Raw genomic sequence first — 27,876 nt, 5'->3', positions numbered from 1 at the left:
CAAGGCGGTTCCCAAGTCTGCTCGCAGTGGTACTTCCGACTGCGGGGCCACTAGATAAGAACCGATAACGACGCCTCTAGTGGAGGAAAGCGCGTCATTACCTGAGCTCCCCCATGTCAAATGGCATGCCTGTCTGCAGGCAGCCACCGCCTTCCACCTCTTTCACAGAGTCACAACTTCATAACACTTTTACAATCCAACACTCGAGAGCTGCCTCTTCTTGAGTAGACCGGGACTTTGCGCCTATCAACGACAATGCGATATCCACTCGGTGGATGAGAAGACCGCTTCTCGTGCCCTTTCGCACCTCGCTGAGCCGAACACCCCCGTGAATCCCGAACAGACCGAACCTACCCTCGTCCGACAACCCCCTTCACAGCCATGGGTGTGAACGGCCTCTGGACGGTCGTTCAGCCATGCGCGCGACCGACGAACCTCGCAACACTCAACCGCAAGCGACTCGCCGTCGATGCTTCCATCTGGATATACCAATTCCTGAAAGCCGTGCGCGACAAGGAAGGCAATGCGCTGCGCAACTCTCACGTTGTCGGCTTCTTTCGTCGTATCTGCAAGCTGCTCTGGTTCGGAATCAAGCCCGTCTTCGTCTTCGATGGCGGTGCCCCTGTTCTCAAGCGACAGACGATCCAGGGCCGTAAGCGACGGCGTGAGGGACGCAGGGAAGATGCTGTCCGCACGGCGGGTAAGCTTCTTGCCGTGCAGATGCAAAGGATTGCTGAGGAAGAGGAAGACAAGAGGCGACGTGATGCTGAGAGGGGAATCCGTCGGGAGCGCGAGGAGCCGCAGGAGGAGATTCCTGATGTGGATAACATTGTGTACGTTGACGAGGTGGGCATGTCGCAGCAGGAACGCCAGCGCGGAAGGAAGTTCTTCAAGCAAGACGCGTACCACCTGCCGGAACTCGATGGCGACATTGCTTCGATGGCGAAGGCGGATGATCCTAGGATCATGAGCATCGAGGAATTGGAGGAATATGCAAGGCAGTTTCACAACGGCGAGGACATCAACTTCTACGACTTCAGCAAGATCGACTTTGACGGCGAGTTTTTCAAGAGTCTGCCGCCGGCGGACAGATACAACATTTTGAATGCGGCAAGGCTACGCAGTCGTCTGAGAATGGGTCTCAGCAAGGAGCAGCTGGACGAAATGTTCCCGAACAGAATGGACTTCTCTCGGTTCCAGATTGAACGTGTACAAGAAAGAAACAATCTCACTCAGCGACTCATGAAGGAAGCCGGCATGACAGGCCTCGATCTTACCCTTAATGGGGGTGGCCGTATCGCTGGCGAGAAGGATAGGGAATACATTCTGGTCAGGAACGAAGGAGCAGAGGGCGGTTGGGCTTTGGGTGTCGTGAGCAAGGAGAAAGATCTGGGTGAAGCTCACAAGCCTATTGATGTCGATGCTCTGGACTTTCAATTTCAGAAAAAGGAGAAGGCCGAAGCATCCGATGACGATGGCGACTTCGAAGACGTTCCTGTTGAGGGTCTCAACCGGTTGCCGACGGCCGCCTCACAGGCATCGAGGGATGCAGCACTCAGGAGACAGCAATTCTATGACGGCCGAAGAGAAGCTGAAGTCAACGGTCTGTTTGAGGAAGAAGATACTCTCTTTGTCGGTGGAGACCTGCCTGAACAACACGAGAGGTTGAATGGCGAGAAACGCGAAGAGCGGCTGCACCCGGAGGAGGAAGACGACATCAACCGTGCCATTGCTATGTCTTTGCAATCCCAGCACGGGCAAAATGCTGAAGACCTAGAAGAAGAGGAGCAATTCGAGGACGTCGAAATGCCCGAATGGAAGCAAAAGGCCGTCGAAGCTCCCAAGCGCATCACTGCCACAAGCGGACGAATGGTTGCTCACATAGTCAACAACAGATCTACCGCCGCTGTGCCCAAACGAAGGCAAAGCAATACCAGCAGCAGCGACGATGAGATGGACTTGCAAGCGGCTCTTAAAGCGTCTCGCAAGGCCAAGAAAGCTCAACCAAAGCCGGCAGTGCCCAACGTCAAGAACCCGTTTGATGGGCCCTTGCCGTTCCCGAAGCTTGACTTGGGATTTTCTATGTTTTCCAAAAAGGCCCAGCCAGCAAAAAAGCCCGCGGAGCCAGCTCCGACTACGCAGGTTCCGCTGAATTTGAAGAAACCAACTCAAGAGATTGAGAACGCAGACCTTGGCGGCGGTTTCATCATTGAGGCTGCTAATGGCGAGCACGTGGACGACGATGACGAAGGTGGTTTCCAAAGAGAACCGCAGGAAGAGGGGCCTAGGCCGCTGCCACCCTGGATGGTCGATGACTCAGACATTCGTGAATCCATCAAACAACAGCGACAGGTTGAGAGGGACATCAATACCGAAGATAGAGATGCAGCGCTGGAAGAAGAGCGCCGCTTTGAACGCCAGCGACAGAACCAGCTTATTGAGATTCAGTCCTCTGACAGCGAGGATAGTGATGTTGAGATTCTCGATGCTCCTCCAACCCCCAAGCAGACCGCGGCTCCAGAGGTACTGTCTCCAGCTGGGGACGCCACAACAAAGAGCCCTGTTGCCGAAACAGTTGCGTCGCCAGAAGATATGGCACAACCAGCGCTCACCACCAGCAAGGTTGCTGCGCCGTCTCCAAAGCTTTCACTATCACCCGAGCCTGACTTTGAAGACGTCCAGGTGGACGACGCCGACGAGGACATGCAAGTCACCGTCAGAGAACTTTCAGACTCCCCAGAGCCAGAGATGGAAGACATCACGACGGCCGCAGAAGTGCCAAAGCCTGCCGAGGAGACCGAACTTACTTTTGAGGAACTCATGGATGGCCCTGCGTTGGATGACCCTAACACTGCCGGCGACTCTGTGCAGGACATTGAAGCGGATGTCTTCGCTAACAGCGACGACGAGTTCAGTGACCCCGAGGATGAAGAACTCTACGCCAACCTGGCTCAGGAAGCCGAGGAGCACGCTCGTTTCGCCAGCGAGCTCAACAACAAGTCCGAACTTGAGAACAAGGAAGCGTACGAAAGGGAGCTCAAGGCTCTCCGCACACAGCAGAAGAAGGACCGCCGTGACGCAGACGAGGTTACTCAGGTCATGGTCACAGAGTGCCAGGCCCTCCTCCGCCTGTTTGGTATCCCGTACATCACAGCGCCGATGGAGGCTGAAGCGCAGTGCGCGGAACTCGTGCACCTCGGTCTCGTCGATGGTATTGTCACCGACGATTCCGACACCTTTCTCTTTGGGGGCACCCGCGTGTACAAGAACATGTTCAACAGCAACAAGTTCGTCGAGTGCTACCTTGGCTCTGACTTGGAGAAGGAGCTTTCGCTGTCGCGGGACCAGTTGATTGCCATCGCCCAGCTTCTTGGATCTGATTACACGGAAGGACTGCCGGGTGTCGGTCCGGTCACGGCAGTGGAGATTCTGTCCGAGTTTCCCGGAAAGGACGGTCTGGCCAAGTTCCGGGACTGGTGGCAAGAGGTGCAGATGAACAGCCGCCCCAAAGAAGCGGACGCAACTAATCCCTTCCGCCGAAAATTTCGCAAGTCACAGGCGACGAAACTCTTCCTGCCGACGGGCTTCCCCAATCCGGCCGTGACCGACGCCTATCTCCGTCCAGAGGTTGACAGCAGCCCGGAGCAGTTCCAATGGGGCGTTCCAGACCTCGAGGGCCTCAGACAATTCTTGATGGCGACCATTGGATGGAGCAAAGAGCGCACCGACGAGGTTCTCGTCCCTGTCATTCGGGACATGAATAAACGCGACGTGGAGGGTACGCAGGCGAACATCACGCGGTATTTCGAGGGATCTGTGGGCGTGGGCGCGAGAGATGCCTTCGCGCCGAGACAGAAGACTACGACGAGCAAGAGGATGGCGAACGCTGTCAGTAGGTTAAGGGCCAATATGAATGGCGAGGCTGCGGCTGAGGCGCCTGCTGCACTGGCCCAGACCACAGGGAAGAGAAAGTCGAGGGCCAAGACGGTGGCTGCGGAAGAAGATGACTTTGTGGTCGACGACGGTGAGGAGGAGGTTGACGAGGAACAGAGCTCTCGCGGTGCTAGACCGAGGAGGGGAAAGAAGGCCAAGGCTTCTGCTTAGATGTTATAGATGTATACCATGTGTCACTATTGTGTTCATCGTCGTTCCGTTCTCGTCTTACGAGTGTGATTGTGATTTCTGAAAGTCGTGCCCGGTCACTGCAGGCAGTTCTTTGCTGGCGGTCAGTGAAGTGGACATCAGAGAACATGCTCAAGGGGACGCCCGATCCAGGACACCCCCCGATCCCGAGGACTCGCGTGGCTGTTCCGAGCCTTGCGACGAGGGCTGAGAAGTGGCGGTATGTCTTGGGAAGTCCTTTGCGACTCAGCATCCCTGTCTTGGAGATGGTATCGTGGCTTTTGCGGTGGCGATGTTTGTGCAAAAGACCACGGGTGGGAAAAAGTTGAGAATTATGTGAGTCACGTTCCAGACGGCAGTTGGCCGAAGCACCATCATGAGAAAAGAAAAGAGAGAAAAATCGGTGGTGTCCATGCAAGTTGGCATTGGTTTGGCCGAGAGGACTTTTTGCTCTCCAGCTGCTTGTCCCGCAGGGCAATTAGTGTTGTGGATGGAGGGTCCGCCAGGGCTGAACCATACGTCAATCCAGGCCGCTCTTTTCCTAGAAGGAGGGTGGGAAAGAGTGATTTTCAGGTACGCCGTTGAACATTCCTGACCTGCACGGGTGCGAGGCCCAAAAGTACAGCAGCTGGGACACACAAGAGTTTCCCCAATCGGAGGACGAGGGACGTTGAAATTCTCTTGCGTTACCACGTGACGGGGTGTCAGTTGCGAGGCGAAGATCATTCTGGGTCGACGTGCGAGTTGGCGGGTGATGACTGAGAAGCATTCCGCTTGCACTGCATGTAACGTGGAGAAGTACAAGATTTTTTGGGTTGGGTCGGTCCACAAGGCCAAGAGGTGACGCTCACGACTCGGTGATGTCTTCGTGGACGAGGCGCAAACGTGCTGCTGTCGTTCTCAGAGTTCCTGTGCCTCGAGAGTCGACGGAACCCCGGTTGATATGCCGGCATGTGAAGGTGGTGCATCCTGAGGTCGCAGGCGCGACGGGCAGATGTCGTCGAATAAGGAGTCGCCACGGTAAGAATAGAGTGCATCACTGCAGACAGAGTTGGAAAACAGCCAACCAAATCGTCGCGGGTGAGCGGTTCCGCTAATGCAGGAACAGCCAACCCAAATGTTGTGATGATAAGGTCCTTCGTCGAGGATTCTCAGCTCCCGCTTCGACTTGCTCTCTGGGTAAAATAGGCGCTGCCGGCTGACGACTGGAAATAATTCTTACTCGCCGTCTCATGTCAGGTTCCGGCCTCAAGAGACTGGGTCTCGTTTGACTTTGTTTTCACTGTTCCTTCTGCCTTGCCACACAGGCTACAGCATATTGCCCCGAGTCCCACGACGGGGTTTGCGGACCAACGACGTCGACGTGGTCGCGGGGAGAACCAATCCCGTCCACCGCGATACGTTACAACGCGGGGGCCATGGGGCCGTTTGAGCGGTTTTCTCGTTGCCTCTGAATAATTGACTTTTTTGCTTCTCGCTTGGAATTTTGTTTCGACCCCGGGCCGCTCGTCCAAGGTTTTTGTTTTTTTGTTGCTTCCCATGCTGGGCCGGCAACCAAAGCATCCGTCACCAGAGCGGATCTCGAACGCTCTAGCTGGTCTGAGTGACATTGGGGGTTAATGAGCAGGAGCGGAGTGATCGTCATTTGCTCTGCCGCGTGTGAACGGGGAAAGGGCAAAAGCAAAAACGTCCAACCCGTATCTTCCGCGGTATCAGCACATGGCTCGACGGCACGGTGAGTTGGGATGTGGCCGGCAGGTGAGGGCGCTGCGCGATTAAACATCGGATGAAATGGGCCGCGCTGTGGGTTGTTGACAGTGGCCGAGCGAGGTGATTGGCACATCTGATGGTCGAGATTGAGGGATGGGATGGAAGCTCGACATTGTCACCGGGATTGAGATGAACCCAGGTGAGAAAGGCACCCCACAGACTCCGGATGGGCGCACACCGTGGACTCGACCGGCTCACACCACGGTAAGCTTGATTTGCCGGGTGCGAGGTCAGCGCAGAGCTGGAGGCCCAAGGCTGTCACACTGCCACCCCCAAATTCCCCGAAATGGGCGGAGATCGATATTCCCTGGCCGCGAGAACAGAGGGCCCGAGAGCGCTGTTTGGCACCTCACAGGCCTTATTCTGGCGCTGGCTCTTTTCTTGGACCGCCTGAAGAAGACGGCAAGCCAAGGCGCCAGACTGTGGTTTCCAGTAGTTCTGCTCTGTCGCAATCTTCTTTGTGTCGATATCAAGAATAGATCCGCGCCGGACCCCAAGTCTTCTGGTGCAGAATCCCACCAGCCACCAGGATAGATGCGGAGGCCGTTGTCTGAGCAGTGTGCGATTCGCGAGCGCAGTTTGACCCTAGGCAAGAGCCAGTGAAGCTGTTGCTGTAGACCGTTTTGCACGTTGGTCCGCCGATCCAGCTCGACCGGTCTCGCCCTATATTTTTGGGTCAGCGGCGGTTCGTCTCGTTGCTATGTTGGACAGCCAGCTGGTCTCTTGGTTGCCCCGGATGTCATTTTCGAGGCTGCACTTTTTCCCAAGGGCAGCGAAGCAATGACAGAAACGTAGTCACGATGGTGCAGGAAAGCCAGCTGGTCTCTCATTTAGGTTGAGATTAGAGCCCAGAACGCCGAGGAAGCCCAGCTTTCGTGCCAGTCGGTGGTTGGCCATGCTATTGGGACCTGGACGATGAGAGCAGGGCGGGTTGACTTGGCTCTTGGCGCAGCCGGTGGGCTGCTCTCGACTCGCTCACCTCTGAAGGCCCAGTGTGGTGGCCGCTTCGGTGACTACATCGGAGGAGGTACGAAGGGAGCGGTGATGGAAGAGAGGAGGAGAATGTACCTCGAGTCGAGAGCGAGTTGGGTGACACGGTGAGTGGGAGAGGTGCAATTAACTCAGCCCCCCCTGCCCAGACCTCCAGGCGCTGCAAGGTACAACCCCCATGAGCGGCCGAGCCGTTGTTTCAATTGAACCTGACAAGCGGATTGGCCAACTCTGTTCTGTTTCCCTGTTCGTCCAATTATCCAACGGCTTTTTTTGCCTCTCTGTTCGTGTTCTTGGCCCCTTCTTTTGCAGGAAGCAACCCACACCTCGCAGTTGAATTCACTCGAGAGGAAGGAAGGAGGAAAGGAGGGGGTGGCAGTATCCGTATCCGTAGAGCTGCACTCCATTCACTTGGGAAGGTGCTTCTTGACTCCTGCTCCTGCATCCCTCCTGCCCCTGTTGGTTCCTGCTTTCCACCAGGGCAAGTCCACCTGGTCGTTGCTTCTTGCTTCCTGCCTTACGGGACCGGTCTCCTCTTTGCCTGCCTTCCCAGATGGAGCACTCCATCCCACACCTCCATTAACCTTGTCCCCCGAGATAATCCTTCTCTCTTCCTCCTCTCCTTCAGCCAATTTATTTACTTAACCTTCCCGCCTGCCCTCACCCACCTCCTCTTGGTTCCCCTTCTTCCATCCTCACGATCAACAACAAAGTTGGTGCACTGTTCCGACCTGCCGGACACTGAATAGCATCGCCCTTCCTTTTTTGGAGACTTACATAGTCACCAGACATTCCTTTTTCCGACGCACCAACGCTTCGTTGATTCACATCCCACACCACACCGTTGAACAGGGTTCACTGAGTACTTCACATTCCAACACCACCCAGTCACAAGCCTCCTGGTTGAGTCAAAGAACAGCCTGGGCCGTCGAACAACCCTCAAAAGATTCCAGAAACATTCTTACCCGCCAGTTGCGATTCTCTTTGAGGCCGGTCAAATACTCAAGGAACGAACGCAATTTCCCAGCAATCTCAGCATCTAACGCTCATTCCAAAGAACGTCTTGCGAACAACCATGAAGCCTTCTACTGCTGTCTTCCTGGCTTCGGCCTCTGTTGCGCAGGCTCTCCAACAGTGCTCCTCTGGTACTGCCACCGAGGAGGGTGGTAACTGGTGGTGTGGCGTTGTGGAACAGATCCTCTACTCCAACGTCGGCCACCCTGGCACTTACAAGGCTGTATCTAACATGGGCGACGATGGCTCTTGCAGCTTTGAAGATGTTGCCTTCTCTGGTCCCTTGGCCCCCTTCAATGAGGAGGTGAGTTTCTTTCCATCTTTTCCAAAGGATTTATTGCACAAAGGTACTAACATCGTCGTAGCTCACTCCTCTCTTCCGTGGTCCCATGAACCTCAAGCAAGTTGCCGTGTACAACCTCAAGTCCAGCGCCAAGCGTTCTCCCGCCGTGTCTCACACTCACGCCCGCCGCCACGGTCACCACCACTTGCACAAGAAGCATGCTGAGGCTCATGACAACAAGGAGGAGAAGCGCGATGTCTGGGTCACTGCTACCATCGACGGCATTGTCCAGTCTTGGATCAACAACTGGAACCCAGCCGCCACTCCGAACGTTGCCCCTGTGGCTAACACTCCGGCTGTTGCTCCCATCGTGGCGTCCACTCCTACTCCCGCTGCTGTCTCTCAGCCTCCTGTTATTGCTGCCGCCGCCGCCTCCAAGCCCTCCAGCTCCAGCAAGGCCAGCCCCAGCAAGGTCAGCACCTCCACTGGAAGCTCCAGCGGCGAATACAGCCGTGTTGCCTACTACAACGCCGACCAGGGTGTCGCTGACGGCCTCGTCTTCCTCGGCAACTACGGTGGTCAGGGCTCTGGCAAGTTCGACAACGTCTTCGGTAACTCTCTGTCGTACCTCAACTCTGATGCCAGCGGTGGCGCTGCTTCTCCCGAGGTCCTGAACCCCGTCTACCTCCCCTCCAACAAGGAGTTCGCCATCTACAGCGACAAGGAGTGCACCGACGGCAGCTGCGGATACTACCGCCCGGGCTCTGTTGCCTACCACGGCTTCAAGGGCGAGGACTCTGTCTGGCTCTTCGAGTTCAACATGCCCATGGACGGTACCGCCGGTTTCAACGCTGACATGCCGGCCCTCTGGTTCCTGAACGCCAAGATTCCCCGCACCGCTCAGTACAACTCTTGCTCTTGCTGGCCCGCGTGCGGTGAGCTTGACATCTTCGAGGTTCTCGCTGCTGGCGACACCAAGTGCAAGTCCACCTTCCACTCCAACGTCCCTGGTGGCTCTTCCGACTACTTTGACCGTCCCACCGGCGAGCCTATCAAGGTTGCGACTGTTCTCGACGGCGACTCCGGTCAGGTCTCTGTCAAGGTCCTCGACAGCAGCGTCGACTTCTCTGCCGGTCTGACCCGCGAGCAGGTTGAGGGCTGGCTCTCTACTACCTCCATCGCCTCCACGAGCGGCAACAACAAGGTCAGCTTGTTCGCTCTCTCCAGCTAAGCGGAAAGCGCCAAGATTTGAATGAGATTTTGGGAGGTCAACGATTGCATATATGGGATTGGGACGGCCTTGTTTTTTCGACACCCCTTTTTGACGAAATTTCTCTTCTTCTGGCTCGCCGAGTCGAGCAAGTCTTGCTTGCATTGGATCATGGTATCTGATGACTCAACGACGCCTTTTTTTTTTCACTTCTTTTGATACCTTATTCGGGGATGAACAGCAAAGATGCCTCGCTTTGGGAGGCAGGCGGGGATTGCAAAACGAAATGACTCTTAGACGGCGTCCAAGATGATACCCGGCCCCGGAAAAGTGCGCCTTTTTGATTTCAGGGATGGGGCATGGTTAGAGAAGGAATGCATTTTTGTCCTTCTCTGCAAGCAATTAGGATGATTTTGAATCGATACGAAAGTTCAAACAAGTTCAGTTCGCGTGATGTGTTGCCCCTCGTTGTGATGTCTCGGGTGAGGGAAAGCCGTTGGTCCTACACTTACGCGACTATATTAGCAATTCCCTCTGTCGGAGAAGCCGTCTATCTTAGCGCTACAAGGGCACAAGCTTTGTGGCTTTTCACCAAATAACCACGTCAGACGCGAGACGTCGGAAGATGCCTTTTCACGGTGTAGTATGTGCAGGCTGAAGCGCCTCTCGATCCTACGGCCAGCCTGCTCTCTGAGGGCGCACGCCGTAGGTTGCGGAGAATTGCAAACCAGGTTTTCCCCAAGCACTTCCACCTACTGCAAAGAATGCACATGTTGATGAATGTTCTATCGATGTTGGAGCATTTCTTCTTGGTCGAGGCCAAGAGGCAGTTCGCGCTGGAGACTGCGGACGTGATCGGAAGTCCGAGCCAACCAATTACCCGACTGTGACAAATGACATCGTCAAGATAGAAGTTCACATCATCGGCTTGCGACGCAAAGAAAGTTCCAGTTTCTGAAGTCTTCTTCGAGAAATTGTTTTCAATGATTGCTAACTTTCCATGGTGTTGTATTCGGGGTTTCGCGCCTCGCGTCTGTACAGGTGGAGACGGCGGGAAGCTCGTGGTTTAATGTTGGTTCGATTGGTAAGCTCTACTTGGACCAAGATCAGCGGCAAGCCAACCAGCGTAGCGCGCGTTGATGAGGCTTCTCCAGCAGTGCCACTGGTTGATTTCACCGTTGTACAGAGTATGCGCCATGAGTAAGCACCACGAGTCCCCCGGTGCCCGACCAAGTGCGGGAACGTCGAGGTGCAGCTCCAGACGGACGGACTTTTCGGGTGTCGGAGGGCAGTCCGGCGCTGCTTAGTGTCTGCTTAGGTCAACACGCACCTCCACCATGTAAGTAAGCTTGCGGGCAACAGCCACGCAGCACCTCTGCGGCGCGGGGTCTGCAGTATTGGACGGAACTTTCTTCTGGGCGATGGAGCGTGAGTGGCCACTCTTGCGCCAGTGTCTTTGCCTGATTCGGTATTTTATGTCGAGATGCGTCTACTGCGGTTTTGGCACCGCGATGTCTTAGACTGTGTGTGCTTGGCAAGCAAGCAGGCCGGAGTGCTTGGACGAGGGGTATATTAAGCGACGACGCTGCCCCTCAATGACGACGAAGCAGAAGAGCATCAGCAATTCAAATATCATTGTCTTACAATCTTGTTCCCAATCGGCACTCAGATATTGAATTGTGAGACGTTCCACGCATAGAAGCACTCAGGTCCGTCCGAACTCCATCGTCGTACAAGTACCGGAGGTTCCCCATCCTGACTTGATAACGCAGCTAGCACAAGCTTCAGTCCAACCTATTCCAACTACGAAAACAAACCCGCGCATAGCAATTACGCAAATCAGAATCAACAATGTCCAAGAAGATCATCACAGTGTTCGGAGCGACTGGTGCCCAGGGTGGCAGCGTCGTCAACATCTTCCTGAACGATCCCAAGCTAAAGGCAGAGTGGGCAGTCCGCGGTGTCACCCGTGACACCACCAAGGACTCTTCCAAGGCTTTGGCGTCCAAGGGCGTCGAGGTTGTCAGTGTAAGTTGTTTCGACTATTCTTACCTCACCCAACGATTTACGAGGCAAGAAGTTAACCCTCTACCACTCAGGCCGATCTTGGAGACAAGGCGTCGTTGGCAGCTGCTGTCAAGGGTGCCACTGCCGTCTTCGCGGTGACCAACTACTGGGATAAGCTGGACAAGGGTGGGTTTATCAACTCGGCTTGCGAGACAACACTTTCTAACAAGAAGGCAGACTTGGAAATCCAGCAGGGCAAGAATATTGCGGACGCTGCGCAGGAGGCCGGCGTCCAGCACTTCATCTTCAGCTCTCTGCTCGACATCAACAAGCGTGAGTTTGTTAGCTTCCACATTATGGCATAACGCAACTCACTAACAAAACCTTCACAGTCTCCAAGGGCGTCCTTCCAGACGTGTACCACTTTGATAGCAAGGCCGCTGTTGAGGAATATATCCGGACCCTCTCCCTCCCCTCGACCTTCTTCCTCCCCGGCCTCTACATGTCCAACTTCCCCGGCGGCATGTTCCGCCAGACGCCTCCGGACAACGCGTGGGCCGTGAACCTGCCCATCCCGGCGTCCGCGCCGATCCCGCTCTTCGACACGGTGGCCGACACCGGAAAGTTCGTCAAGGGCATCGTGCTGAACCGCGACAAGGTCCTCGGCAAGCGCGTGCTCGGTGCGACGGCGTACGTGACCGCCGGCGAGACGGTCGAGGTGTTCAAGAAGGTGTACCCCGAGGCCGGCAAGACGGCCAAGTACAACCAGCTCACGCACGACCAGTTCCGCGGGGCGCTCAAGGGCCAGGGCATGCCCGACTTCGTGGCGGAGGAGATGCTGCAGAACATGAGGCTGTTGGATGAGTTTGGATACTACGGCGGCGAGAAGCTGGACGAGTCGCACGCCATTGTCGAGGACAAGCTGACTACGTGGGAAGAGCACGTGAAGAACGCCAAGGCTTTTGCCGGGCTGCAGTGAGCGTGGAGGTGGGAGAGAAGAAACGTGATAGGACGATAGAAATTGAAGCTTGTGATTTTGAACCCTTGATGACTCAGATGGTCTAGACACTTTAAATCGTGACAAACGTGTTGTGTTGTGCTTCGTTGCAAACAGGGTCGGTTTGCTGGCGACGCACGACACGCCTTTGCAGCGTCATTGGCGGCCGCGTGTAGCTGATGCGGATCTGGGGATCTCGCTGCAAGTCACTGAGCAGAGGACCACAATTTCCTGTATCTGCACGGCTATGTTTCCGACGTTGTCAATACCCGTGAATTTGAAGCTTTAGCTCGATCAAGAACGATCACAAATCATAGTGATTAGAGACGACGACAACGGTAGTCGAAGCGACGAGAGTGACATCGAGCGAGACGATTAGAGACGACGGCAGCGGACGACGGCGGCGGGAACGACGATAGCGAGGAAAAGTAGTTACTCTAGCACAAAGACTTGGTGGTCTCGCAACGAATAGCCTTCGGACATAAGTCCGAAACCGCCAGAACGGTTTGAGACCCTGAATGACTATCTTTGCGATCTGATGAAAGATGCCGAGGCCTGGTTCTATGGGCGGCGCAGCAGCGGCAACGAAGCAGCGTAAGCCAGGCCTAGGCCGCCGGCCGACATACCGAGGCAAATGGAACCTGAACCCCCGACCCCATGTTTTTTTACCTTTTACTACCCTCGCCCTTCGCATTTCCTCTCCACATTTTCAGTGTAAACGCCAAGCACAGGCCCCGGGTCACTTGCCGCCAGCATTTGCGACTGGCAACTGCACGCACGGCTGCGTCCCCGACCCCGTCCGCCGACTGACCCCCATTACTCAGGTCTGCTGCACTATCAGCCCAATCCGCGTCCGTCATCCCAGCGACGCTCTTCCTATCCTCTACCCCGACTTTGCCTTCCCCTCTCTTCCGCTCCTACCATCGCCAACGTCGTCCGATCGTCTTTCGACATCGCAGCTGATCGAGGTCGATTGCCATCTTCCATCCGACCTGGCTGCGAAAAGCCATCATCCGTCGCATTTCCGGTGCTCGAGATAGAGAAAAACAAAGCAGCAGACGGCAACGTCGCCACCAGCCAACCCCGACCGGTAGATTGCGAGATAACGCCGAGCGACACCAACGACTGTAAGGAAAACTTCTTCCTTATCGTGAAACAAGAAAATGGCATCACCACCAAAGCCTTGGGAACGGGCCGGCGCAACTACCGCTGCGTCAAGTGCGTCTACCAGCACCAACATTGCCAATCCAGCCTCTAGATCGAGATTATTAACGGTTTCATCAATAGCTCCTACCGCCGCTTCCATCGCGACCCCGACACCGGCGGCCTCGATTGCTTCGACGACTTCACCATCGTCGGCGCCCACTGTCCCTGAGCGGCCAGCTTCTCTCGCCTCCGCGGTCAACCAGAACGCCTCGGCATACAGCCGGACCGGACTCGGAGCCGGTATCGGTGCAGCAAGCCCTTACGGCGGCGGATACTCTTCGCCTTACGGCAGCCCGTACTCAAGGATGGGTTCCTACGGCGGCTACGGTGGCGGCATGTACGGAGGTTATGGCGGATATGGCGGCGGCATGTACGGAGGAGGCATGTACGGCGGCATGGGGGGAATGGGCATGGGAGGCATGCCCGGAAACCCCAACGATCCGAACAGCTTGACGAATCGATTCAACAACAGCACTCAGGCTACGTTCCAGATGTTGGAGGGCATCGTCGGCGCCTTTGGCGGTTTTGCTCAGATGTTGGAGAGCACGTATATGGCTACACACTCCAGCTTTTTCGGTAAGTTTCAGCATCGGATCATCGACAGTAGACGTCACTGACAAGCAAATAGCCATGGTTTCAGTAGCGGAACAGTTTAGTAACCTCAGAGATACCCTGGGCTCGATTCTGGGCATCTTCACTCTGATGCGCTGGATCCGTACCCTCATCGCCAAGATTACCGGCCGTCCACCCCCAGCCGATGCGACGGCTCTTACACCCGCTGCCTTTGCCAAGTTTGAAGGCCGACCGCCCATCGGCCCCGATGGCGCTCCTCTAGGACCTCCCAAGGCTTCTCGCAAGCCCCTCTTCTTCTTCATTCTTGCTGCGTTCGGCCTCCCGTACCTGATGCGCAAGATGATCAACACCATGGCCCAATCTGCGGAGGAGGAAGAACGCCGCCGCATGGCGCTTGCCGGCGAGCAACAAGCCTTGGACCCCTCCAAGCTTGACTACTGCCGCGTAATGTACGATTTCACGCCCCAAGCCGGCAACGCCGTCAAGGATGTGGACATGGAGGTGCGTAAGGGCGAACTTATCGCCGTTCTGTCCAAGAGCGACCCCATGGGCAACCCCAGTGAGTGGTGGAGATGCCGCGCTCGCGATGGCCGCATGGGCTACCTTCCCTCGACCTACCTCGAGGTTATTAAGCGACCCGGACAGCCTTTGGCTGCGATCAAGGCTGCCCCCGTGCCAGAGAAGGCCCCGGAAATCAAGACCAAAATTGGCGACGTGTCGCCCGAGAGCTTCCAGAAGAGCGTGTTCTATAACTAGGCGCCAGAGAGCCGCTCATCTGAGTAGGCGCCAGACAGTTGCTCATCTGATTTCGCGCCAGAGTGCTGCGAGTGCTGCTCATCTGAGTAGGAGACAGAGAGCTGCTCATCTGAGCATGTGCCAGAGAGCCTCTCACCGGGCTTTCGCAAGTTCCTCCGCAAAACCCGTCTATAAAGCCATTCATTTTCTTTGTAAAGAGTGTACGATTCTGGCATTCAGTTTAGGGGCTGTTGTTTGTCCTTTGGGACTTTAAAAGCTGGGCGTTCAGGTTGACGATTGGATCCCGTGGCATTGGGAGCGGTTTGCTGCTGGTTGGCTACTTTGGTCTCAGTATGCTATGAATACCCAAGGTAATGCCTACGAAGCAGTCTTTGTCTATAGCGAAGAGAATGCATACAACATGTTTGCACAAGATGATCATGAAAACATAGGCCGTGATGAGGCACATGCTCCGCGTGGATGAAGAACAGACATGGCCAGACCAGCGCCAACGCGGCTCCACAGGATGTGGCTTGGTGCCCAAACCTGATTCGTGTGCCCTATCCCATTCCTCGTGCCATCTCGACATTGACGTCAGATTGGATGACTGGAGTCAATTCGGGTGTCCTCCTACGGACAGCGGCACAACATGGCCTGGCCAGGCCCGGATCCATCTGGCGGCAGCTGCCGCAGCAGCCGCATCAGGCAGATTGCACCCTTAGCTTTCCCTCAGCTTCCGTCCAGTCGACGCACGAGCCACCGATGACGTTGTTGACTTACGTCTTTTTTGCTGTACCCGGTAGCTTCCTCCCAGCTGCAGTAGGTCCCTCACACAGGACCACCGCAGCCAGAGGGAGGGGACCCGCCCAGGTTCAGTTGCTCAGCTCTCCCCGTAACGTTTACGTAGGTATTCGTCCGCACGAACATAGGTAGGCAGACAGGCACGTAGGGAAAGTAGACAGGCACCTTACCTGCTGGCAGACACAGGCACGCTTTGTGGTCCTGCCACCTCTACCTTACGGATCCAGTCCCACCATCGTCACCTTTCACGCACATTGTACAAAAGGCCAGCTCCTCCCAAGTCCGCCTGCCGCATCCCTCGCAACAAATCACAGCACTCCGAATCTCCAATACCCACGCAACTTTTTCGCCAGCTCAACACACAAAAACACCGTCGGTCAAGTCAGTTTGGGCTTCCGAGTGTTTCTTTCCTACAACCACCAATTCCTACTTCGACCGGAAGCACACGACCAACCTTTCACAAGCTGAGCTTTCCCCGCATCGTCAAGATGACTCTCTACTACACTCTCGTACGTCTCGGCTTTGCACAACACTGGCGTCGTGCCTCTCCTGCACTCGGGGAGGGGCAATTGAGGAGAGCCGCCGCTGACTGGATCTAGGTGTTCATGCTGCTCATGGCAGAGATGGGCCTGTTCATGCTCCTGATCGTGCCCCTTCCCTTCGCCATCAAGCGTAGACTCTTTACGTATGTGCTCTCGCTCCGCTCCCTCTGCATGCTGCGTTCCCAAAGAGCTCGAAGCTAACCGTCCGGCCTTTCCGCAGCTTCATCTCCGAGAGCCCCATCGTCGCCAAGGTTCAGTACTGGATGAAGATCACCTTTGTCTTCATCCTCATTCTCTTTATCGACAGCGTCAACCGCGTCTACCGCGTCCAGGTCGAGCTGGCGCTTGCTACCGAGAAGCAGAACAGCGGGTGCGTACATCATTGCCCCCCTTCCACAATCTCTCCCTTGGAATGCCCACCTTCAAGGAGCCCCTCAGGACAATCGACTCACTAACAATTTCTGCCACAGAGCCGCCGTCATGGGCCATGAGCGCCTCGAAGTGCAAGCCCGCAAGTTCTACTCCCAGCGTAACATGTACCTCTGTGGTTTCACCCTCTTCCTGTCCTTGATCCTCAACCGCACCTATGTCATGATCCTCGAGGTCATGCGTCTTGAGGACAAGGTTCGCAGCTACGAGGGCACCCAGGGCAACACCAAGCAGAGCGAGAAGCTCGCCGTTGCCGGTGACGCTGGCGAGATTGCCAAGCTCAAGAAGGAGCTCGAGAGGAAGGACCGCGACATCGAGACCTTGAAGAAGCAGAGCGCCGGCCTGCACAAGAGCTACGACGAGCTCTCCGAGCAGTACGGTCAGACGCAGCCCAAGGGCGACAAGAAGGCACAGTAAAAGGCCTTAATGCAAATCGACTTGACGACTTTTTTCTAAGCGGAAGACGACTATGGAATAAAATTTGACCCGCGGTGGTGATGAGGTGAGGGTTGGCCGGGAGCTGGACAGCTCTGAAGATCCAACTGGTGTAAAGATTAGGAAGGTTCGCCGGCACGGCGAGGCGTTTAGCTATACATCAGCTTTGAGTTTCGACGCAATTGGATCCAGTCCAAGATGAAATGTCTTTGTTCATTCTGTCTGTGCCATGATATGGTTACTTGAAATACGTAGTTGACGCCTCACAAGGGTCGTCACTGTCTCATCAGTATAAGTACCCAGGCAAACTTTACGTCTGCAAACTATATATCAGGTCAAATTACTGATGTCTCACAGTTGGGTTAAGTTGCGACTGGCGTTAGGCGGTTGGGAATAGCCCGTCACGAAGACACACTTGCGGACATGACCCTCCCATCGTGGATTCCATACCGTTTACACAGCAAGTAGTGTAAAGACTGCTACCACGTTCCAAATGCTCATGTTATTATGAGGTTCTCTGGTCGCCCTCGAGATTTATCCTGACCACGATCGACGCTGTTTCGATCTTGAATGTTCTTGACCCTAACTTGCCGCAAGGTTTCAAGTAAGTCCCCGAAAGACGAAGACGACGAAGACGACGAAGACGACGAAGACGACGAAGACGACAACGCTATAGACGAATACGGACGACATGGACCAGCGGAGACAGCAACCGACGACGAGAGGAAAGGAAAATTCGTTCGTCTTGACACAACAGAGGTGATCAACATAATCATCCGGTTGAACAGCAGGATTTGATGTTCACATGCGGTTGTTGTGCTGTTCGACCCAGTTGATGCCGAGAACGTGCGAACATCCTTCATAGCCGTAAGTCCGGTCAGTACGGGGTAAGAGGTTTGCCATTTCAATCCATTTGGAATTCTCGTTGAACTTTTCGGCCGTGTAATAGATGCCATCCGGCCTTCAGTCGGTTACTCGATCTTCACATACGATACAAGCAGACCCCCTGGGTCGGGATTTTTTATTGTATTAGACGAGTTCCCGGTCCTTCAAGCATGTTGTTCCAAGGCTGGAATGTTCTCGGAGACCACAATAATTGCGGCAAGCCTGATCTTCGCACCAAGTTATCTCTTTGAATTCAGTGTCGTCTTTCAGGTTGTAGGACGCAGGATCCAACGCAAGGTACCACTGGGGACTAGACGGACTCAACTGGCCCGAGTCCTCCGAAGCACCGAACGTGCGATCAAGGGTGAATTCCCAGCAGTGTTTATGGGATCCGCAGTTCCGGAAACTAGCTTGAAAGTAGGCAGTTTCGTCCGTTGTCCATCGGTAGAACTTGTGACTATCTAGCCTGCCGTTAGCATTGGTACCCATATCATATCTAGAGAACTTACGGCGGCGCTCCGCATCACTCTTGGTCGCCACTCGGTCATGGACTGGAATCCCGTATCTCTCGATACCTTCGTAATGGAGACAGTGACAAGAGTTGGGGTCAAAACATAGCATAGGATCTAACCGTCGGGGGCCTTCTTCAGGGTACCATGAACAAGGTGATAGTTCTCGCAGCTCAGCAATCCGGCGTCGAAATTCGACAGCAGTGACCGGGCATTTTCTATTGGGGAAACGCAAATGTCTTCTTCTCTTCAGAAGAGCCACTTGACTAGCCCAGGGAGCGTTGCCCTTCGTGTGTTGAAATTCCGCCTTCACCTCTTCAACCCGTTCTTTGTGACTAGCATGGTCGCAAGTGATGGTGGAAACACTCTTTCTTCTCGAGGCCGGAAGTGACGTATTCGAAGATACTCTCACGAAATCGTCCCATGTGAAGGTCTTGTGTTCGCACAAGCGTATGTGCCCTCTCCGCCGATACAGACTCTCGAATGTGACCTCTTCTGACGCTCCGCAATGGAGAAGACACTCGTCGGATGGAGTCGGTCACAGCCAGAACAGTACAGGAAAGCTCTGGCGCGATCAGACAACCAACTTCTAGGCGTGCGGTTGGTTTTGCAGCCTCTGCAAAATCCTCTTGTCTGTGGCGCCGCGAAAGAGAGAGCTTTCACCCAGCCCTTGGCCTGGAAAGGCGATTTCCATAAAAAGCCGTACCCGTCGCCGTTCTTATGCCATTTTGAGAAGAGCCTCGAAGAGAAGATCCTCATGAATGTTCGCGAGGCGCGGCGGAGTTGGCAGGCGGTGGTCAGATCCGTTTGCTGCATGATGTTGACCAAGATGTGGTCAGGGAGGCCGCAAAGCGGGCTCTTCGTCGCGTTGCGATATATCGCCGCTATCAAGGGGTCGATATTGACGCCCTCGGGCCAGTCCAAATCTTTGTTGACCTCGTTCGAGGCGAGCTTGTAGCTTGTCGATTGGGATGGCAGAGGGTACGTCTGGTTTGCGTACGGCTCTTGGCCATACTCCATCTCGTAGGCGATGTATGACGACGGACTGATCACCATGTGCTGGCCGAATCCAGGGTACATGTAGCGTTCGACATACTCGTTGAAGCAAGGCTCGATCCCGGAGGCGATGGATGAGCCGGGTTCAGTCAAAAGGAAGCTTTCGAAATACTCCTGGGAGGTAGGGGGGAATCCCGTTGGCCACATCATTAATGATCGAAAGGTGCGTAAGGATGGTGGTATCGATCTTCGTATCCTGTTTGTGTTGTATGTTGTGTGTTCTGTTCCGAAAAGAAGTTCTTCCTGGTAGAGTTTGTATGTTACAGGAACCTTTCGGGCTCACCTTGATAGCCACACCTTGGCAGTTGGCTGTGCTTAGATCTTCCACGCCACATTGGAGGCTTGCTTGTATTTAGCGCAGATATGGACAGAGATGGAGGGCGGTCACAACCAGAATCACAAAAGTCGACTCCACGATGGGAACGGATCATGTCGGCATGCAGAACCCGACTATTCAGTGAGATCTCCGTTCTAGAAATCATCTCTTGGACGTTGGTTAGGAAACGCTCACATCATAGAAGTGTGAGGATAACTGGTATAAACCGTGCGTGAGTGTCCGTCTACTGCCTGAAAATCAAGAACGGCTGAGATATATAAACCCATCCATCTAGAATGTAAGTGAAAACTCAGAACCGAAGAAATCATGCGTCTGAATGTGCTTCGTCTTCAGCAACTCATATCAAAGCTACCAGAAGGTCAAAGTCATCATGAGGGCAGTAGCAGCAGCATAGTTTATTGAACTGACGCGGCCTTTTCCGTCGTTAATATGCCTGAGAAATACTTCAAGGGAACTAGAAGATCAGGAAACCAGTATGCTAGGCAATGTACTTAAATTACTTTAGCAAACTGCCAGTCAATACGTATTTTACCAGACTGACTCTCTGCGAGGGAGTTTGCATCTGGAGATTGAAAAGGGCGTCGGAAGGGATGATTGTTGCCCTCAGAGAGAGAGAGAGCGAGAGAGAGAGAGAAGCCTATGTGACTTTAAATAAAACATCTCTTGAAAATTGGACACAATCACTAGGCTTGGAGCCAAGTTGTAATAGACGTATGTGGAATAACAGTACTTAAGAGAGTCGACTATGAGATGCACCTGTAGAAAGACGCAGCAAATCCTTCGAGCAAGAGCGAGCATCTGATTCTTTCTATATCAGAATCTTGTGTGGAATTCTCTCGTCGCCTTCGGAAACAACGGCAAGGTATACAATTGTTAACTCATCACGCTTCAGCCCTGCTTCGCGCGTATTCAGTCACTTTACTCAGCCAGCACCGGCACTGTAGAGAGATGGAAGGACGTTAGCAAGTTTCACTTGAACAACGGTGTTGGGGTTGAAATTGGTCATTGCCACTCGTGCTTCAACTAGCTTCCACTTGGTAGAACGAGTCTATATAGGGCATAATTGGCGATGGAGTTCGATAGCTGCCGTGTGCTCCTTAAACATAGAGACGATTCCACTTAGCAGGAAGTGTTGCATCTCCATTAAGCCCTAGTGTTTGACGGGCATATAAAGATAAATCTAAAAGGGTCATGTATCGAAACCAAATGTTGCCTAGCCACTGATCAACTGGATCCCGGTGGACAAAGTCTGAGGCATGGATCTTTCAGACTTGTTTGCGGTCAAGATCCATCGCCAGGGCTAAACTTCTGTGGTTTTGCCATGAAGAAAGGGACAGGAAGTCGTCCCCCAAAAGCCAGTATTGATACCAATACGTCATGAAATAAGCACAAGGCCGTGTGAGACACTGAAAAATCTAGTAAGAGTGACACGCAGAACAATGTCAGCAGCCAGAAGCTGGGTACGTAAGAATGCGCAGAGGTGACGCGACTGCCTTCAAGTCTCAATCCTTGAATGCAGGCTTGGGACTAATTCGTCGAAAGATTTCACAATGTGCCGACGGAAATAGCAAACAAATCGATCTCGAATTCACTGAGTGGCAACCGGTCATTATTGATAGACGCCGACGAAGAATGGGAGACTCAGGAGTTTCAGCCTGGTGGGCGGCGTGACGTGGAAAACTTCATGATTGACCACTCTAGGCGGCGATGGTTCTCAATCTCTATATCAGGATCAATCACATACGACCGATCTATTTCTTTAAGCCAAAGGCAGCCAATTAGAACCAAGTTTGCAGCTGCTTGGAGTTGATAAACGCGTTAGTGGTCATGACGTCCCTCTCCAACGTGCCCCAGGCTGGAAGTTATGCTCGGAAACGTGGATGACATCTCCTGTACGAATACTACAATGAATAATTTCAGACTCATGCTGGGAACTCGACGCACTAGACGGTGTCGGCTGCAAGGTTCATATGAGCTTCGTCTGGAGGAAGGTCAAATGTTTCGTAAGCTGTTGAACGCAGGTTGAGCGCACGACGAGAACTACACCCTTTACACCGACTCGAATTGCGGTGGGCTGTTCGTAAGATCTTTCCTTCAGGGCCTTTAAATACGTCTGGAAGCAGCAATTTGCCATGTTATGCCCAAGATGAATAGAACCTGCGTTATTCGATGTTTGACCAGAAGTTCGTGACCCGACCGTAACCCTTCCACTGCTCAGCGAATAACTGAATAAGACTAACGAGGACAACAAGGCCGACAACAACGATAGGAACATTAAGGACGTCATGGATGTGATCAACAGGGACGAGGGACGAAAAGTAGGGTCGCTACTAAGTCAAAAAGAACACCTCATTTTAACGCCTCATTTGTGATCGTGAAATGACTTTTGATTTTGTCTAGCCCATTTTAATTCTGGGGTACATCAACTTCTGCTTTCGTGATGTTCCCCAACCTGGCAATGCCCTCGAACATGCGTCATCTTCGTTAAAAAAGCCAAAGGTAGCAAGGTCTCTCTTTTCCATTTGTACCTATCCCCGTGTCTACATCATCTTCTCATGTCATCACCACCTTAACCCTCGGCCTCGTAGGCGTGGGACTTGTGCTTGGGCTGGAAGGTGAAGTTAGGGTGAGCAGGTCCAAGGAACATTTCACTGTCACGGTCGTTAGCAGATATAAACATAGACCTCTCTTAGGACAACATACCTGATCTTGATCCAGTCGCGGTAATTCTTGCTGGCAAGAAGGGTCTCCAGATCGTTGCGTCCGTGGTACGCAGGCGGGCGGTCGTTGAGGTCGGGAGGGAGGTGCTCCAGCAGACCGAGAGGAACGTAGCGGTGCGCGAAGGAGAGCCACTCGAGCAGGAAGCGGCGGGTGAATCCTATGCCCAGCTCATCCGTGCCCCAGGCCTCCATGCCGAATCTACAAAACTTCTCGACGTAGGCGATACGCTCCGTGGCCGACTTGTCGAGGTACTGGCCCTTCTCGATCTCCTCAAACAGCCACGGCTTGACGAGGGCGCCGCGACCGATCATGATAGTATCGACCTTGGCCTTCTCGATGTGCTCATAGTACTCAATGTGGGAGTAGCAGTCACCGTTGCCGAGGAAGAACATGCGGCCGTCCTTGGAGTTGGGAAGGGTGGATTCGTCAGGCTCCCGAGCCGTATCGGTGAGCTTGTCCTTCTGCTCGTTGTAATCCTTGATCATCACGGCACACTCGGCGATATAGCTCCAGTCGGCCTTCTTGGTGTAGCGCTGCTCGCGACTGCGGCCGTGGAGGGTGATAGCGGCGCAACCAGGAGCACCTGCACGTTCGCGGTTCTCGCGGGAGCCGAAGGCGAGCTTGCCGATGATGGAAGAGGCCGTGGGGCGGTTGGATTTGACGCCGGTGCGAAGCTTGACCGTGATGGGGATCTCTCCAGAGACCGTGTTCATGCCGCGAACCATGCGCTCAAGCTTGCCGTGGGACTCCAGAAGAGCAGAGCCTCCACCAGACTTGTAGATCATGTCAATAGGGCAGCCGCAGTTTAGATCAATGAGACGCAGGTGAGGGACAAATCTGCTGAGGAGGTCGGCAGACTTGACACAATGCCAGGCCTGGTTACCAGAGATCTGAGCACCGAACTTCAGATCGCGGGAGTTGTCGTAGCCCTTCACAATGCTGGCGCTCTCAGGGTTGACCTTAGGCGGGCTGATCTCGCTTTCGTGAGCCTTCATGAGGGCCCAGTCGTTCTTTACTCCTTGGACAAGGGGCATGCCCAGAGCCATCTCGGAGTAGGTCAGTTGAGCACCAAGATCGACGCAGAGTCGACGGAAGGGAAGGTTGCCCTGGGTAGTCAGGGGCGCCAGGGCGGGCGTCTCCTTGCCGAAGTAAAGCCTGCGCTTCTCAGACGGCTTCAGGGGCGGCTCGACGTACTGCGCACGCAAGTCGTCATTGTTGCCAATCCTCTGATCTTTGCGGCGCTGGTGGAACTCATCGCCCAACCTCGTGTCCTTGTTCATCCAAGTGATGTACTTGTCCGTCTCGGTGAAGTCAATCCGCTTGCGGCTGAGGTCAATCTTGAGCTGGTTCTCGGTGTTGTTATAAACACCCGGCCTGAGATCTTCACGTCCAGCCTCAACAGGAGCATCGCCAGTAGTCTTCTTGGGTTCCTCCACCAGAACAAGTTCCTTGCGGCCGTGTTCGTGCTCGACTTCCTTCATGTGGCTCTTGACGAAACGGCACTTCCAGCCGGAAGGGCAGATGCCCCACTCCTCGAAGACAGGGCACTTGCCTGCGAAGGTGTCGAGATCCTCGCGGCGACCCTCCTTAAGGTACTTGCGCAGGTCGTGGACGAGGTTGCATCTGTCACCGAATCTGCACTCGCGCGGAGAGAACTCAGAGGTGCAGGCACGGCTGTTGCAGAGACGGAGGGCATCGTCAAAGTGGCCGAAACTACGCTCCTTGTTCTGACCCTTCTCACGCTTCTCGCGCTTCTTCTTCTTGTCGCGGTTGTCGCGAGCGTCTCCCTTCTGCTCGTTACCCTCACCACGGCCCTCAGCGGCGTCGTCATCATCAACGACCTCATCCTGATCTCTTGACTGGTTCTCCTTGTGGATCAGAAACCTGTCTTCGGGTTAATGGTACTCGGGACTCGGTTGATGGTAAAACTCACTCAGCCTTAATGGGAGCAGTGCCACGTGACCTGTCCCTGTCGTCGGTCTTCTTGTCGTTCTTTTCCTTGTCGTCCGTCTTCTTCTCGGCAGGCGCATCGGCCATAGCGACATCACCATTGCTCACCTCCGCCGCCTTCTCACCGTTCTCCTTCGCGGCAATTGGCTCCACACGCTTCGTAGCCTCATCGACAGCGACACGCTCCTCACTCGGGGCCTGCGCCTCGGTCACGACGGCGGCAGATGCATCCTGGACGCCGCCGACCTGCGCCGAGGAGTCGTCCACCTTAAGACGCTTCGAAGCGCGCTGGTCGGACTCGTCGTGGCTCTCCATTTTTGTGCTGCTTGAACCCTCCGCCGATTGACCTGTTGTAAGTTTTTTTGGTGATGGGTAAAAGTCGGAACGACGGCGGGACCAGTTGTATTTGGAGGCGAGGTCAGAAAAGGGAAGGTATCAGGCGGGTCGCGCAAAAAAAAGAGGTTGATGTCACTGGCCCGGTACCTAAGCTGCGGGCGGAAGGTGGGGCTGCCTACGTGCGGCTTGGAGGGGCACCTGCCTGCCGCGGGAAGAAGCTAGACGACAAAGACGACGACGACAGAAGCACAGGAGCCACGGCCCAGATATCACAGCCAAAAGGGGTACTCCCCCCCAAGATACCTTCCTGCCTAGGTCGAACATTGAAATAGGCATCTACGTAAAGTCTCAGCAGTTGCCTTACTTTCATCCCGCGTGTCTTATCACCAATCCCATAGATATCTAGATTGTTTCTTGACAACGGAGGTTCGTGTCACTCAGGATGCCCCTAGAGCCACTATAGAATTTATGCCGACGATTCACAAATTAGCCAAAATCTCACACAGGCGTGACGAGCGTGAATAGATGGAGGTGAAAGTCAGTCCCATATCCCTAACTATTTAATGATGATAGCCAGCTGGTCGATGCCCCTCATCGATCAAAATCCACAAAATGACCTGATTGTACACAGTATCGCTAGCTCGTGACTGTCCAAGACAACCTTGGTTGAGGTTGTCGCTTTGCAGACTTTGAACACAGCAAGCGCTACCTGCCCCCTTTTGTCTTATCGAAGAAATCCGTCCCGTCTCCAGCTGCCTCCCAATCTTGTCCAAGCCATGATGGGGCCTGCACCGACGAACGGCGCCTACAAGAGGTTGACCCTGCCAGGTATCCCAACCTGGCCATCCCTCGACTCGGCTTTTACGCCTCGGTAGGCGTCATTCGTCTCTCCGGACTCGGGTTGGCGTCTATTTCCTTCGGGGAGTTCCACCTGCCGAGGATGTTCGAGATGTCGCCGGAGCGGCACATGCCGCCGTAATATTTCTGGTTTGAGTCTTTGCCCGGTTGCCCGTTACTTTTGATTCAACATGATCCAACTTATGATGGAATAAACGCTGTCCTTCTCCCCTTCACGCTAGCTCATCAAACGCTTCGCGGCTCGACGTGCGCAGGCTGTAGAATAGTCAGTTTCTGTTGTACCAACTTGGATCTTTCTCCAACATACCGGACTGTTGAGCATGCTCTGTCTCTTGTTCCTGCCCTTCTTGATGTGGCTCTTCAGCGCGCTGGAGTCAAGCGGCTTGAGCAGCTCGAAGCTGCAGAGCAACTCGTTAGAGACAGACATCACGGCGCCCCAGTTGTCGAATTCGCCGCAGTACTATTTCTGGCATTAGCATGTAGTCAAAGCTGATCTGAAGCCGGCAAACTTACGTTGGGAGCACTGAAAACTGTAACAAGGACCCTATCATTGAAGAATTCGTACCCGTCCTCAACCACCATATGAGCTCTGCAAATCAAGTCGAAATCGTGCGTTGCAAGGAAGTCAAGAATGACCTTTTTGCCGAAGCAGTAGCTGACACCTCGTTCGTTGGCCTCCCAGTCTTGTTCCATATCGGCCGGATCGGACCACAAGAGATCGTTCAAAAGTCCGTAGTCGGGTACATCGGTGGGTCGAGCAATGTTGCGAATATCGTCCATGTGGCTCAGAGCAGGCGAAAGACCACCATGTACGCAGAAAATCTTGCCCGCAACAATGGCAGCGATGGGCAGCGTGTTGAAACAGTCGATGAATGTCTTCCAGATCTTAACGTTGCATCGACGCTTGCACTCATCGTAAAACCCGTAGACTCTGGTGACGTTGGCGCACTCGTGGTTGCCTCGGAGGAGGAAGAAGTTCTCGGGGAACTTGAGCTTGTAGCAGAGAAGGAGGAGAATCGTCTCGAGGGATTGCTTGCCGCGGTCGACATAGTCGCCTAGGAAAAGGTAGTTGGACGAAGGAGGGAAGCCGCACATTTCGAACATGCGAATCAGATCCGTGTACTGGCCATGAACATCGCCGACAATCTTGACCGGTGCGTCGAGTTCCAAAAGGGCAGGCTGGGAGAGGAAAACCTCGCGGGCGCGCTGGCAGATGGCAACGATCTCGGCGTTCTTGAGGCACACGCTCTTGGTAACCTTGCCGGCGTAACCTGCGTCGAGAAGTCGCTTGATAAAGTCGTCGAGATCAATGTCCTTGATGTCGCTCATGGCCACGCCGCCCTCGTGCCTATCGCCAGAGTTTGTCGACGAGGTTTTGGCAACAGGGGTGGCGGCACCGTCACCGCCCTTAGCCAAGATGGACTTGCCGGGCTGCTGCATGTGTGTGTTGAGGCTGCCTCCGGCACAAGGCGGTTGGTCAGATACATGGTCGACCTCGCCGGATGCCTGAGCAGCGCTCACGTCGTGATGCCCGCTCTTGATAGTGCTAGACTGGGTTGGAGACGGGGGCGGCTGGGAGTCGTCAAGCGGGGATTCGATGTCGCCTGATGGCGACGTGGGAGAAGTGGCGGAGTCATTGCGGCCTCGGGACTTACCCGACTTGACCGAAGAAGCGTCGGCCTTTTCGTCAGCGGGAGAAGCAATCACAGAGTTCCTCGGGCTGTCAGTCTTGTTGCTGGAACCGGGGATTTTGGATCGCAAGGCCTTGAAGGAGCGGGATGAATCCTTGGTATCGGATCTGCCAAACGAAGGGTATGACTTGAGATCCTCGGCAGTGCGCTCACCGCCGGCACCCTTGCCAGAAGCATGGCCGCCTTCCTTGGATGGCTGGTTTCCCATGATGTAGCTATGTTGGCCGCGATGGAGGGAACGGCGGTCGAAGCTGTTGTCGATCGGGTGCGAGCGTGGGCTGGCCTCGTCTTCGTCTGATGTATGGCTAGCCTGCTCGTCTCGCCGCTACACCCGTGGTCTGGCAGGGGGCTCTGAATGGAATGAAAGGCGATGCTGCGTTGCAATGACAGTCTTAGGGAGGATGGAATAAACGACCGAG

General features: G+C 54.4%; 8 protein-coding genes across 8 annotated transcripts; 5 read left to right on the top strand and 3 right to left on the bottom strand.

The window, feature by feature from the left end:
- Window positions 1–381: 381 nt before the first annotated feature.
- Window positions 382–4,104, top strand: COL26b_004705 (uncharacterized protein; the record flags this gene model as incomplete). Its single annotated transcript, XM_053177574.1, has 1 exon — window positions 382–4,104. The coding sequence occupies one exon, from the start codon at window positions 382–384 to the stop codon at window positions 4,102–4,104; it is 3,723 nt and encodes a 1,240-aa protein (XP_053038467.1).
- A 3,853-nt stretch (window positions 4,105–7,957) lies between these two features.
- Window positions 7,958–9,410, top strand: COL26b_004704 (uncharacterized protein; the record flags this gene model as incomplete). The annotated part of the gene is made up of 2 exons (XM_053177573.1): window positions 7,958–8,200; window positions 8,262–9,410. The coding sequence occupies 2 exons, from the start codon at window positions 7,958–7,960 to the stop codon at window positions 9,408–9,410; spliced, it is 1,392 nt and encodes a 463-aa protein (XP_053038466.1).
- A 1,830-nt stretch (window positions 9,411–11,240) lies between these two features.
- COL26b_004703 (uncharacterized protein) lies at window positions 11,241–12,375 on the top strand (the record flags this gene model as incomplete). Its single annotated transcript, XM_053177572.1, has 3 exons — window positions 11,241–11,417; window positions 11,489–11,729; window positions 11,789–12,375. 3 exons carry the CDS (start codon window positions 11,241–11,243, stop codon window positions 12,373–12,375), a joined length of 1,005 nt encoding a protein of 334 aa, XP_053038465.1.
- Window positions 12,376–13,556: 1,181 nt separating this feature from the next.
- Window positions 13,557–14,928, top strand: COL26b_004702 (uncharacterized protein; the record flags this gene model as incomplete). Its single annotated transcript, XM_053177571.1, has 3 exons — window positions 13,557–13,611; window positions 13,681–14,175; window positions 14,228–14,928. 3 exons carry the CDS (start codon window positions 13,557–13,559, stop codon window positions 14,926–14,928), a joined length of 1,251 nt encoding a protein of 416 aa, XP_053038464.1.
- Window positions 14,929–16,196: 1,268 nt separating this feature from the next.
- Window positions 16,197–17,096, top strand: COL26b_004701 (uncharacterized protein; the record flags this gene model as incomplete). The annotated part of the gene is made up of 4 exons (XM_053177570.1): window positions 16,197–16,217; window positions 16,308–16,393; window positions 16,471–16,620; window positions 16,721–17,096. 4 exons carry the CDS (start codon window positions 16,197–16,199, stop codon window positions 17,094–17,096), a joined length of 633 nt encoding a protein of 210 aa, XP_053038463.1.
- Window positions 17,097–19,097: 2,001 nt separating this feature from the next.
- COL26b_004700 (uncharacterized protein) lies at window positions 19,098–19,714 on the bottom strand (the record flags this gene model as incomplete). Its single annotated transcript, XM_053177569.1, has 2 exons — window positions 19,098–19,124; window positions 19,172–19,714. 2 exons carry the CDS (start codon window positions 19,712–19,714, stop codon window positions 19,098–19,100), a joined length of 570 nt encoding a protein of 189 aa, XP_053038462.1.
- A 2,756-nt stretch (window positions 19,715–22,470) lies between these two features.
- Window positions 22,471–24,887, bottom strand: DUS3 (tRNA-dihydrouridine synthase 3; the record flags this gene model as incomplete). Its single annotated transcript, XM_053177568.1, has 3 exons — window positions 22,471–22,552; window positions 22,605–24,506; window positions 24,556–24,887. 3 exons carry the CDS (start codon window positions 24,885–24,887, stop codon window positions 22,471–22,473), a joined length of 2,316 nt encoding a protein of 771 aa, XP_053038461.1.
- A 1,104-nt stretch (window positions 24,888–25,991) lies between these two features.
- On the bottom strand, window positions 25,992–27,665 carry PZH1 (serine/threonine protein phosphatase Pzh1; the record flags this gene model as incomplete). The annotated part of the gene is made up of 3 exons (XM_053177567.1): window positions 25,992–26,021; window positions 26,074–26,226; window positions 26,280–27,665. The coding sequence occupies 3 exons, from the start codon at window positions 27,663–27,665 to the stop codon at window positions 25,992–25,994; spliced, it is 1,569 nt and encodes a 522-aa protein (XP_053038460.1).
- Window positions 27,666–27,876: the final 211 nt, after the last annotated feature.

Source organism: Colletotrichum chrysophilum, assembly GCF_026319265.1.
Source record: "Colletotrichum chrysophilum strain AFK26 chromosome Unknown scaffold_29, whole genome shotgun sequence".
In the NCBI taxonomy this organism is placed as follows: domain Eukaryota; kingdom Fungi; phylum Ascomycota; class Sordariomycetes; order Glomerellales; family Glomerellaceae; genus Colletotrichum; species Colletotrichum chrysophilum.
This window is presented reverse-complemented; position numbering and strand designations above follow the sequence as displayed.